Raw genomic sequence first — 12756 nt, forward strand, 5'->3', positions numbered from 1 at the left:
TTCAATAACAAATTTGGGTGGCACGCGTACCTATGGTGTGATAAAAAGAGGTTACATAAGGGATTTGGAAATCATATTTTTAGAGGAGCATTAATAGAGGTCTGGGATAGATATAAAAACATTTTAGAACCAAGAGTCCCACATTGGCTATCTCCGTTAGAAACTATGTGTGTTAAGAAAATTAATATGAGAGGAAAGTGGGGAACATATGGAGAAATGGTCATTAATGAAGGAGGGAAATGGAAATTGAAATCATATGACCAAGTTAAAGCATTAACATACGATTGGTTGCACTACTTTCAAGTAAACGAAATGTTTAAAAAAGATTTGAAGGAAAGGGGGTATGTAGAAAAGGAATCAATTTTTCAAAAAGAGATAATAAATAGTGAATTTAAAAACCTATCAAAAATGTATAAAATAATGTTAGAGTGGCACACGAAGGATGAGGAGGTGAAGTCAGTGATGGTGCAATGGGCAAAGGATTTGGGATACAATATTCAACTGGGGGATTGGGAAAGGTTGTGGAAAGAGAATATAAAATTTACAGCTTGTATGACATTGAAAGAAAACATGATGAAGATGCTTTACAGATGGTACCTGTCACCTGTGAGACTGGCAAAGATGTACAAAGTAGATAACAAATGCTGGAAATGTAAACTTAAAGAAGGTACATTCTTCCACCAGTGGTGGGAGTGTAAGAAAGTTAAAAGCTTCTGGGAAGAAATCTATAACGAGATGAAAAAGATATTGAGGTACACTTTTGTGAAAAGACCGGAGGCTTTTTTATTAGGTATTGTAAGGAAGGACATCAGAAGAAAAGACCAAAAATTTTTCCAGTACGCTGTAACAGCTGCCAGAATAGTATTGGCTCAGAGGTGGAAGCAGGAGGAAATTCCAAGGGTAGAAGAATGGAGAGCAAAGTTAATAGAATACGCAGAATTGGACAAATTAACAGGGAAGATTAGATATACAAAAGATCAAAAATTTATAAAAGACTGGGAGAAATTTGTGTGTTATCTGGAAAATAACTATGGTGTAAATACAACGCTGGTGGGGTTTAAAGAGGCTTTGTAAAGAACTAATGAATATTGTTTAATAGAAATATAGGAGGAAAGGAGGTGTAAATGGCAATATGGAAGAATGGAATGTGTACTAAAAGAATAACTATGAAAGAATGTCAGCGACGTTGAAGGAAGTCGAAAATGCATATGATTTGTTGTAAAATGGATAATGTATAATGAGTTGGATTTAATAAAAGCATTAAAAAAAAAAAAAAAAAAAGAGAATGCTGAAGACCCTCCATTTTACCCTGACTTTTAAAATACTCAAGGTGTATGTGTTTTAAAACCAGCTTATTTTTTTATTGTAAGTTGTTTTTAAGGTGAAGGGCAGGAAATAAATTCCCTTTACAAACCATCCAAACTGGTGACCATTGCCATATATTGCAGAAGTGAATTTCATAGTTATAACCATGTGCTGTATGAAGAAGTCCTTTCTGTTTTGTGTCCTGAATCTCCCACTTTTAAGTTTCATGGGATGAGTCCGTGTTCTGGTGTTCACAAGACAAAACACAAAATACAAACCGTATTTGCTTGGGTCTGATGCACCATCAAATCTAATGCGCACCTCAATTTTCAGAACCTTGAAACCAAAAACATAATGGCAAATGTAAATGTGCCATCGAATCTAATGTGCACCTTAATTTTTGCAACGTAATTTGGCCAAAAAAGGTGAGCATTAGATTCAAGTAAATATGGGAATCAAAATAGAAACAGTCAAATGCCACCACCACCCCCCAAAAACACAAACACATAAAAACCATCAAAAACAATTTTACCTTTTTTTTAAAGAACAACACACAATTAAAAAGCAGTTTAAAAGAATGTAGACCAGGCATAGGCAAACTCGGTCCTCCAGAATTTTTGGGACTACAACTCCCATCATCCCTAACAGGACCAGTGGTCAGGGATGATGGGAGTTGTAGTCCCAAAACATCTGGAGGGCCGAGTTTGCCTATGCCTGATGTAAACAGTACTCTCTGCTGGGTAGCAGCAGTCCTCCCCGCTAGGCCTGGTGGAGAAAGGCTGGAGCAGGACCCTTAGACTCTCAGCAGGTGTCTCCCCTTCTCTTTTTTGCTAAACTAAATTTCCTTGTAAGGGTGTTGCTCCAGCCTCTTGATCATTATGGCTGCCCTTTTTGCGCATGTCCTTTCAAAACCTTCTAGTTACAATGTGGAATGCCTATCACTATTATCAAACACGCTATTATTTTGCTGTTTTAGGCAAACACAATGGACCCATTCTTGTATCACAAGCTGTGTACTAGTCCACACTACTAAATTTCTCCTATTCTATTCTGTTCCTCTTCTTTCTGGAACCAGGCGCAACAAGCCACAAGCCTTGGTTTACTGTGCTGCATGAACCAGCATTCATGGTTTGCTTTCTTCACAGAAGTCATGACTGGTAATCCAACAACAAACCTTGGAAACAACCACAGGAGTTGGTTTGCATATCGCAGACTGCAAAGGCAAAAAGGGATTTTAGAAGTACATTAGAATTTAAATCCACCCCCCTCCTGTGCAACCCCCCCAACCCTTTATCAAGCAGTACCTGTAAGTGTAGTGCATCTTAAAATATTTAAGATGTGGGCTTTTGCAAATCATTTAAGCCTTCTGTCAGCTTGAAGAAAGAAAGCGGTCTCAGCTACAAGCCCTATGTGCTCCACCTCCTCCATTGAAGGGAAATTGGTCATTTTGTGAGAGCTATTCAGTCAACTCTTGCTCGCCCGTTGCTGATGCAAGCTAACTGCTCCTTTCCACGACTGAATGCCATTTATAATAGAAATAACTGCTTACTAATTAGCAGCTATATCTGTTAACTGCTTATTTGTTAGAGCATGAATTAGTAACCAGCCTTTGGCTGGGCTATAACGCTCCATAACCCTAGGAATAATTCTCGTTCATAGAGTAAATCAATACCTGCCAGCCTACCTTTTACAAATACATCCCCCCCCCCAGGGCATCACATCTCTTTTGCAGCATGCTTTCTTATTCCAGCGAGACGAAGCAGAGTGATGGTGGCAACACCTCGTAGCGGATGGTCCATTGTGCACAGTGATGTATTAATGGGTGTGATTGTTGCGACAGCTACCTTTGCCACAGATATATTGCAAAGCTTATATATAGAGTATAGGTCAGTGATGTTTTGGGACTACAATTCCAATCATCCTTGATGGGAATTGTAGTCCCAAAACAGCTGGAGGGCCAAGTTTGGTCATCACTGGTATAGGTGCTGCTGCTCTGTGTAGACCATAGATGAATTAGTCAGTGAGGGGTACCCAGTGGCACTTTTGAACATGACGGGTGCCAAGATGTTATTTCCAATTTCTGTAACTGATAAGGCAACCTAATGTGGTATGGTCCAATGGGCAGTGTGCTGAGCTTGGACAGCCAGTTACTTACCAAGCGGCTGAGGGCACAGTAATATTGCGTCCTTGTAAACAGGTAAGTCAAAGGCTGTAAAAAATTGGGCATGTTCTGGCATTACATGATGCAGACACTTTGCTTCCTAGATCTGGCCCAGAGACCACATTTGCTCTAGTCCTGCTCCTCTCTTTGCTGCAAGTCCTACAAGACCAGCTCTTCTGGCCTATTTCCACCAGATTTGGAAGGGCAGGGCCCTGTCTGACTCCAGTTGCAAAAGCTGCTTCCCTGTGAGCTCTGCTTCTCAAGATGCCTATAGACTCCTGGGGTAGAGTATTGCTTAGGTGTTTTTTGTTGGGGTCAAGATTTACTTTAGGAAGATCCTTTTTATGCTCTTAGTCGTTATATTTGCATATTTACTGATAGATCTTACTATGAATTATGTGTGGATTGTTTAATTTTACCATATACTTACTGACAAGTTTCCATGTATTGCTTCTGATTACTTAACTTCTGTTATATTTCTGGAAATACATAAAATCTTTTGATCTTGTATGCTGCCTTGAGTATGGTTTGACTAAGGAATGGCAGCATACAAATAAACTGTGCCACCCCTGCCTCCTCATTCCACATGCAGTAAATGACCAGATGAAAGCAGCAGACTGGGTGATGGGGTGGAGGGCAGACCACATGGCACATTCAGCTCCATTTTCTGATGCCTTGCCACCTCCATCATCTGATGGAGTCTGCCTAATGAGACATCTGGCTCTGTGTGTTTGCTAAGCAGCTCTGAGTCTGGTCAGTGGATGCATTTGGGACTACATAGTCTTAGGAACCTCATGGTTCCTAAATTCAAACTGCCATACAAATGAGAACTAAATTCAAACTGCCATACAAATGAGTAAAAAGTGTGTCTCGAGTCTCTTACATGAAATCAGAAATAGTCTTTGGTGAAATAAATCTGTTGGGCCTCACTGAAAGCCAATGTTTTGCTGACACTCAAGTGCTTAGAGTGTAAGGTAAAGGGGACCCATGACCATTAGGTCCAGTCGTGGCCGACTCTGGGGTTGTGGCGCTCATCTCGCTTTATTTGCCAAGGGAGCCGGCGTTTGTCCGGAGACAGCTTCCAGGTCATGTGGCCAGCATGACTAAGCCGCTTCTGGAGAACCAGAGCAGCACACGGACATGCCATTTACCTTCCCGCCAGAGCGGTGCTTATTTATCTACCTGCACTTTCACGTGCTTTCGAACTGCTAGGTTGGCAGGAGCAGGGACTGAGCAAGGGGAGCTCATCCCGTCGCGGGGATTCGAACCACTGACCTTCTGATCGGCAAGTCCTAGGCTCTGTGGTTTAACCCACAGCGCCACCCACGTCCCACAGAGTGCTTAGAGTGTAGAGGTGCACTATCCTGCAGGCCTGCTCAAAAGCTTTTGATGCCTGAGGCAGAAAATCCAAAAACACACTGGGCACCTGGAAATTTGATCCCTTTCAATGGTGCCCAATAACTGCTGCATGTGACCCGCAGGGCTTGCCGCTTTGGAAAACCCCAGTGTTCAGCTACTGTTGGTTCCAACCAGCTTGCTTGTGTTCACATGTCCTGGCAGCTGCACTTCTTCCTCGTGGAATGAGAAAAGATTATTAGGAATTCAGCTGTGGAAGTTGGGATTCTTGGCAAAAGTGAAACTGAAGACAAACAAGAGGCTGGGCTGAATGCTGCTTCAGGCCCTCCAGACATCCTTTTCGTCACACATTCATAATGAGTTGTGCTCATAAGGTTACCAGGGCAGTTACACAGTGCTATTTTTGACAGCAAATGTTTTTGGGCGGTCATGCAGCTTTGTTTGCAAGAGGTGGAGAAATCTGCTAAAATCCTGTAGCTTTCCATACCACAAATTTCCTGGTTGTTTTTTGTTCTGCTCTACGGAGTAAGAGTGCTCCTACAGACGGCAATTAAGTGTTAACATTAGCACTGCAGAACAACAATAAAGTGGGATGATGTGTGGATGGTTCAATATAAATCCAGCATGAATGCACTATTACTATTACATCAATGACAAGTCTGCAGGGGCCCCTTATTTGGATCCCCAATCAACAGATCTCACTACAGATGAGATTGCATTAGATAGGTAAAAATGAAACAGAGACAAACATATGGGGGGGGGGGAATCAAGAAGCACACGCTCCCTCCTTCTCAACCCCAGATGTCTTGTGACTTATTTATTTGTGCAAAAAACAAGAACAACAAACCCAGGTGGACTGATGCTGCTTGTTACAGAAAAAGTGGAAAATAATCAGTGTATCTATAACACACCTCCAGATACTCAGTTGCACAATGATCAAAAATATCTATTTCCTCACAGCTAGGAGTTCAGTAGAAAGAATAAACGTTTGCAATAACAGCCCCATTTCCTCACCATCACAAGGTCTCATGCTGAAATATATATTCCCCATTACTTGCAGGTAGCTCAAATCCGTTTATTGTGATGGGAGAAAATAATGCTTTACAGCGCTATTTTAAGACAGGGACTGGCTGATGGGAGTTCAATTATTTCAGGAAATGTATTTGGGCTGGGTAGAGAGTAAAACTTAACGGAACTATTTCTGCATCATCAGTTTCTATAAAGCAAGTAGGCACTTCTTGATTAATATTTTAACAGCCTCGCTTACATTGTCTGCACATCTTCACCCCATCATTCTAAAATGGGATCATTTAAAATGGGATCTTGGTGTAATTTGAAAATTAAGGGTTTGTTCCTTGAGGAAATTTTGATTTAACACTTCCCTCATCTCGGATGTGGAATATAAAAACGTTCATTTGTAAAAAGATTAAAATAGGATTGTGGGGAGGAGAATCCTCTTGACCTAATGAACAGGCGAAGGGGGAATCGCTGGAAGCAGGAAAGTTGCAAAATAAAATCCTGAAAAATGGAAACCAAACCTAGAGAGTCTGAAGGAAGGGACCAGCCAGACGGCGTTCCAGGAGTTTTGCTCTGCTCTGTTCACCCGGGACACGACATCTTGCATAATCCTGCCCAGACGCCCACCTGCGAGGAAGGCGGGTGACTCTGGCTACAGAGCCTTTTGGAAGGACTTGCTCCATTGCCAGAATTGCCTACTGAGAGAAGTCCTCCCCCGACGGCCTCGAACGGCGAAATGGTCGCCTCGGATCTCCGCCTGTGGAGAAAGATTTGCAGCAAAGTGGAGTGGGGGTGGGGAAATAAAAAAGGGGAAAAAAGCAGACACACCGGCACCGCTGCTTGGGATTCTCCAGCACGCAAGCCGAGGGTGCATGCATGCATGCAGGAATCACGGGCCAGGCGTCTCCCCCGGGCGCAAAAGCCTCGCAGGAGCGCTAGAGCGGCGTAACGCGCAGACACACAGACACGTACAAAGCGGAGTGGACGAACGTGCACCAGTACAGCAGCAGCAGCAGCAGCAGCAGCGCAAGCGGGTTACAGACGCCCCTTGCATCGCTGATGGGCTTTGCAAGCGCAGCGAGCCTCCGCGCTCTCGCAGCGCGCAATGAGCAGCCACACAACAGGTGCAAGCAAGCAAGCAAGCGCAAGGGGAATGTGCAGAGCGCACCGTGCGGATCCTTCCTCCCCGGCGGGATCCGCGTGCCCCTCGCGACACCCCCTGCAAGACAAACCTATAGATCGCGGTGGCTGGGGAGCCCAGACGCCCACAGTCGCCGCCGCCGCGGTCTGCTCCTCCGGCCTGGCTCTCCGCCCGCGACGCTCTTCCAGAGAACGAGGCCGGGCACCGAAGAGGTGCACCCGACCGCGTTGTGCGTTTTAGCGTGGACGGCTGAAACCTCGGCCGATTCCTGGCATTTCCTTGCAGAAGGGGAAAGGAATGAAAAAGCGGGGAGGTGGGGGGGGGGATATAGCCAGATAGATCCGTTTTCTGTCAGCCTTGTTTTGTTTTCTCTAATTGGCCCTGGGGGAGGCCGGGAGAATTGGGTAGGAGGCAGGACTCCGCTGGAGCAGAGTTGATTTAATTGGCTCCCTTTCTTTTTCAAAACTAGAAGGGACTCGTGAAGATGGGAGAACGAGCAAAAGTGGAGGGGTGGGGAGGGTAGACGGAGGGAGGCAGCCGGGTTAACAGGCAGATCCTGGAGGATTGCAGGCTTACTTCAGGGTAGGGACTGCGATTAGAAGAGGGCGCCTGCTTCGCGTTCGAGCTGAGTAAAAGGCTCAGGAGATCGGACTTTCCTCCCGAGTCATCTTGGCGATCTGGGGGAAAGGTGACTGCTAGTACGAGAAGAGAGCGAGTTCTCCCGGCCGAGCGACCCGTAAGTTTCTGGAAGGCTGAACTGCCTTCTAAAGCAGATCAGGGCGAAGCAGGTATTGAGTTACACCGCGCAGAGCCTTCTTCTATAAGCGGAACAGAACTGGGGGTGCAGTATGTATTGTAGTTGTGCGCTTGCTATGTATATATACACGTTCTTCTAGGAAGGGGGAGGAGCCAAGGCTTGCCACGCCCCTATTACAGACCGTCCTTTGCAGTGAAAAGCCGCTTTCTGCAAGTTTCGCAGTCCTCTTGCCCTATTCACTCACCTCCCCTCTTTCAGAAGTTATATCCAAGATGGAACGTTTCTGTCTCCCATCTGTAGAGAACAAAGCGAAAACAACACATTAGGAAAAAAGAGATTTTATAAATTGCAAAAGGAGAGGGAAGAGGGAGGGAACTTTCCAGCTGCCAAAACGTCAGTCCAACGCGCCAAAACTTTGGATAAATCTGACCCGCTGATTCGGGCAAAAACGAGAGCAAGGGGGCAAAGAGGTCGAAGGGAGGGAGGGAAAGCGCGACAAGCGGAGCGAGTGTTGTGTCTGGCCCTCGTTCCTCCTCCTCCACTATCAGGCCGGCATGCGATGCACTGCAACTGAGCAACTTCAGCCTGGAGAGAGCGGAGCTCGGCAGCTTTGAAGGAGCTGGGAACGAGAGATGCTTCTTTGGAGGGGGGAAAACAGCACACACAAAACCACCACAGGCAGCAAAAGTCATCCCTGCATTTAATTAATTCCAAAATCGGGGGGAAAGGGAGAGAAAACAGCTGGAGGCAAGAAGAGGAGGATTACCTATTGCCCCAGCAGCTGCCTCTCGGTTTCCTTCTCCGCACCTCCCTCCCCATCTCTCACACACGCGCGCACCCGCCTCCCCTCCCTCCTCGCGCCCCCTTGTTCGCTCCTGGGGTTGCAGCCAGAGGCTCATTAGTAGGAGGGAGGGCGAGGACTCCGTGTGTCTCCCTCGCTCTCCGTCGTCGTTGCACCTCTCAAGTTGGCCCCAGTTGGCAGGCGATTGAGTTTGGGAAGCTGGGGAGTTCAGAAAGCACTTGACGTCTCTCTCCCTCCGCCCCCCCCCCAACAAATACGACTCCCTCTGCTTGAAAGGAATCGGAGCACAGCCAGAAAGGGGGGGAAACCCGCGGAAGTTCTCTGTGGATTTTGCGTCGCCACTGGATCGCTTGGTCTTGTGCCTTCTGGTTTTGAATCGCCTTGTTATTTCGTCGCCGTTCCACGTCTGGGCGTGAAGTTCTGTTTGTTTTCTTCTGGGAGGACTCCGGGATCCGGCGAAAGGCAAGACGGGGAGCGAGGAGAGGGGGGAGGAGAGGGGGGGAAGAAACCAGATCCCTCGCTGGCTTTTCCTCTCCTCCCTTCCTCGCACCTTTTACACTTGCAATTACTGCTCCCCGTTTGGGGAGGGCGGATATTTCTCTTCGTTCAAATTGACTCGCTCCCTCGCTCTGTTGTGTGTGCGTGCGTGGAGGAGATCGCGAGCTTCCCGAGCAGCACTGGCTGGAGTTGACTTGGCTAAGCCGGGCTGAGGCGCCCCGTGCCCGGCCAAGGCTCCCTTCCTTTCGCTGGATCCATCTCTTCCTGCTTCGAGCCCCAGGAAGTGGTGGGCATTTTTAATATACAGTATATCTATATATCTACAAAAGCGCAAAACAGCAGAGCCGGCTCAGGAAAAGCCTCCTCGCCTGCCTCTCTCGAATCCACCGCCTGATGCTGTCTGGGCTTTTTTTGGAGGTGGTGCTTGGGCTGTTCTTCTTCGCAGGCTATGAAGCTTCTGCCTTGAAGATGGAGACTATTTGGGTTTTATTCCTCTCTCTGGTCCCGGTGTACACCAGGGGACAAGGGGTCTACGGTAAGTGACGCGGGGTCGGTGTGTGTGTTGCACGATTTCCTGCTTTGGGGGCGTGCAGGGAGGGGGCTTAGCTAGGCTCGGATCAAAGTTTTTTTCCCCCTCCAAGCACCTGCAGCAGCAAGAGAAAGTAAATGGTGCCCACAGAGCGCAGGAAGGAGCGAGAGGATGGATGTAGCAATAGGTTCCCCCACCAGCCCGGTTCGCGACTTCGTAATTCCTTGCCTGTGTGCTGTTGCTGTCGCCGCCGCCGCCTCTCTCCCCCCGCTCCCTTTCCCAGATTTACGAGGCGAGAGAGACGCCGCCGATTAACCCTTTCAGAGCTTCGTCCTGGGCAAAACAGGGGAGGCGGTGGGTTGGGGATGGCACAAGGATACCCGTGCCCACATGGCTCGGCTCCCTTCAACTTGTTGTTGGTAAAGAGAGAGATGCACTTTTCGGTTTGCGTGCGTAATGTGTACAAAACTATGTCCTCCTCCTCCTCCTCCTCTTGGGAGACGAAGCTGCTTTCCATTTCGTTGGGCTGCTCAATATTGCCCTCCTCCTCCCGCTTTGAGTCGCCCATTCCCCTCGGGCGAAGCACCCGCTGCCGCCGCCGCCGGTGCGAGCTGTTGCGCCCTCCCTCCCGCTTCGGTTACTTGTTGACGCTGTGCCCGCACAGAAGCGGGGTTGCAAGCCAAGCGCGGGCCTGAAGTGCCGCCGCCGCCGCTGCTGCTTTTGGAGACCGGCCGCCAGACGGGCTTTCCTAAACGGTTATTAGAACCACATTGCCAAAGTCTAATATGGTTGCAATCCGGCTTATGCTTCTAGACAACCCCCAGCGACTTCTCGCGCGCGCTCTGCCGGCGCCCGGGGAAGGGGAATCATACCCACGCACCCCGCTCCCTTTCTTGTCTGGGGGAGGGGGGGCGGGGGCGGCCGGGGAAGTATATTCAGGGGCCCGATTCCCCTCCAGCTCTTTCGTGGAGGCCGGATCGCCAGAAGGGAAGGCAGCCCGACCCAGTCGCCACGGAGCTCCCGCGATTTTGAAATGAAGCGGGATGCGAGCGGGCTCTGCAAAGCGGCAACGCGCATGCACGGCCGCTGTTGCTGTTGGGAGAGCCCCTCGGGAGTTGCGAGGGACGTTTGGGGAGCCGGTGTGGAGATGGATGCTCGCTGCGCAAGGCGGCGAGGGCCGTGGGGGTAAGAGAAAGCGCGCCCCTTCCATCCGCCAGCCACTCCTTGACTGGCTCCGTGGGCTTAAAAAAAAAAAGTGGGGCGGGGGGGTCGTTCGGGTGGCGGCTTCGATCGCCTTCCTCTCTCCACTGCCTCCCCGGCTCTTATTTATTTTGTGAAAGAAGCGTTCCCAGCCCCTACCCCTTTTCCACGATCCCACTACAGCTGACGCCCCCCGTTTGCAAATGGATGCACTCGCGCGCGCGCTCACACGTGCACTTGGCCGGGCAGCCGGCGCGCACCGCTGTGGCCCCAAACAAGCGCAAGAGTCGTTGCCTGTCGGCCTCATCTAGGGCCGGCCAGTGAGGGACTTATCCGGCGCAAGGGATGCGGCGCTTCCGCCAACGCTTGCGTGTGCAGGTGCGCTCACGCTGCCCCGGCTTCTGCATCTCAGAAACTCCTATTTTACTATATTTGTTGCTTATGGGTTTTGTGTGTTGTTGTTTTTAAAAAGAAGAACTTGCCAGACTTATCAAAGCCCTGTTTTGCCTTACCACTTCATCGTAATAAAGTCACCCTTCAGAAGAAGCGTGTCTCTCATATCCCCACAGGGGAGAGGGAGAGTTAAAACAATAACAGCTGAACCAGCATTTAGCTGGAACTTACCTATGTGTAAATACCATTAAGGCTGAGTTCGGTGCAGCCTATTCCCCACTGCAGCTAAAAGTCTTTGTAGGTCACTTTAATTATGCTTTTCTTTTCTTTTTAAAAAAGGAATTTATTCTCCTCCCTTAGGGCTGGGGTTGTTAGCTGGAGTCTAGTTCTGTTTTGTGAAATAACTGCTTTAAATAGATGCTGTTTTGCTCCAGCTTCCTCCTCAGCCCCTGTATCTCTGTGTCTGTCAAGGGGAAGGGAGAATGGGGGGGATTTAAGGTCCAGAGGGAAATTAGGAGAAGCACCCGAGAGCAGTGAGACGGGGTGTATAATGTCTTTGTGGCGAGAGAACCATTGTGTGCGCAGGTTTTTACATCCCCATGGGTGTTTTATATGCTCCCAGGCAAACTTTTTATTTTTAATTAGCCTGGCTGCTGCAGTCCAAGCAGAACTACTGGTGGGCTTGCTTTCAAAGGCCTCTTCAGGCCCTTTAAGATTGTCAATCTTCCTACACCTCTGGCTTCTTTTTAATATTAGACCCTGGGTTTCACTCCTCAGACTCAGGCTTCTTTCTTTTCTAGTTGATTCCTTCTTTCTTTCAACCCTCTCCATGTTTAAATCAACATCCTGATGGTATTTTTTAGGGAGAAAGAGAATGCAGGGTGGGGGAAAACAAGCTTCGCTGTAATGGAGGCATTCTTTAAAGCTTGCACTGTACACAAGACTTTCATTTATTCTGCAGGGTTTCTCTGGCTCCCCCAAACCCTGGTTGTACAAACACGAACAAAAATCTATCAGCTTTCTCTCTCCCTCTTTCAACTATCTATTGAGTGAATGCTGGTTTTAATATAGAACAGAATTTTCTGTGTGTATGGCTCAGGCTATTCTATCGGCACACTGCAAACTTTCAGTATTTTGTCTTTTCACAAGCCTTTCCTTTCCAGGAGCTTTCTCCGATCACAGCTGCTTGTTTAGAAGGTGAAGCACCAGCTATTAATGGCGCTTTGGCGGTGCTGTATCAAAGCTGTTACACTTGCAAAGAAACTTAAAGCAGGATTAGAGACTCTGCAACCCCCTGCCCACCCCACAATCCTCCTTCCCTTTGCCCTAAATGCTGGTCTTGAGCTGGAGCCTCAAGCTATATATAGTTGGAGTATTTCATGTTCTGAATGTTTGCCTCTTGTGGCACTAAATGTGGAAGGGTTGGGAATTCAAATGTTGTATTTCAGTACGCTTACACACACACACACACACACACACACACACCCTTGAATGTTAGAGAGGCAAGGAAGGCAGACGGTGAGGAGGGGGGTCACATGCGCTGGCATGAAGGCTATAAATACATTCTATCAATCTGAATGTAGTAAGTTTAAATCCG

General features: G+C 48.0%; 1 protein-coding gene and 1 long non-coding RNA gene across 10 annotated transcripts in view; one reads left to right on the forward strand and one right to left on the reverse strand.

Annotated features, from left to right (window-relative positions):
* Positions 1-1316: 1316 nt before the first annotated feature.
* Positions 1317-7852, reverse strand: LOC309527900. Of its 5 annotated transcripts, none has more exons than XR_014217413.1 (3): positions 7072-7177; positions 4893-6596; positions 1317-2518 (listed from the first exon to the last, which is right to left on the reverse strand). It is a non-coding gene; the product is annotated as an uncharacterized lncRNA (long non-coding RNA). The 5 variants fall into 5 exon arrangements; XR_014217414.1 differs by having other exon boundaries at positions 4350-6596; XR_014217415.1 differs by lacking the exon at positions 1317-2518 and having other exon boundaries at positions 4299-5359; positions 6361-6596; positions 7072-7852.
* An 808-nt stretch (positions 7853-8660) lies between these two features.
* MDGA1 (MAM domain containing glycosylphosphatidylinositol anchor 1) overlaps positions 8661-12756 on the forward strand; it is a 252615-nt gene continuing 248519 nt past the window's right edge. For 2 of the 5 annotated variants that reach the window (XR_014217394.1, XR_014217395.1), the window contains exon 1: positions 8661-9572. Coding sequence is in view for 3 of the 5 variants with exons in the window: in XM_082214811.1 (XP_082070937.1) it covers positions 9431-9572 (142 nt within the window). In the remaining 2 variants the exon portion in view is untranslated. Of the gene's footprint in view, positions 9573-10676; positions 10752-12756 lie in introns of those variants that run through there. The other 3 variants (XM_082214811.1, XM_082214812.1, XM_082214813.1) reach the window with 2 other exon arrangements.

Source organism: Podarcis vaucheri (genome assembly GCF_965113315.1).
Source record: "Podarcis vaucheri genome assembly, chromosome: 3".
Lineage (NCBI taxonomy): Eukaryota > Metazoa > Chordata > Lepidosauria > Squamata > Lacertidae > Podarcis > Podarcis vaucheri.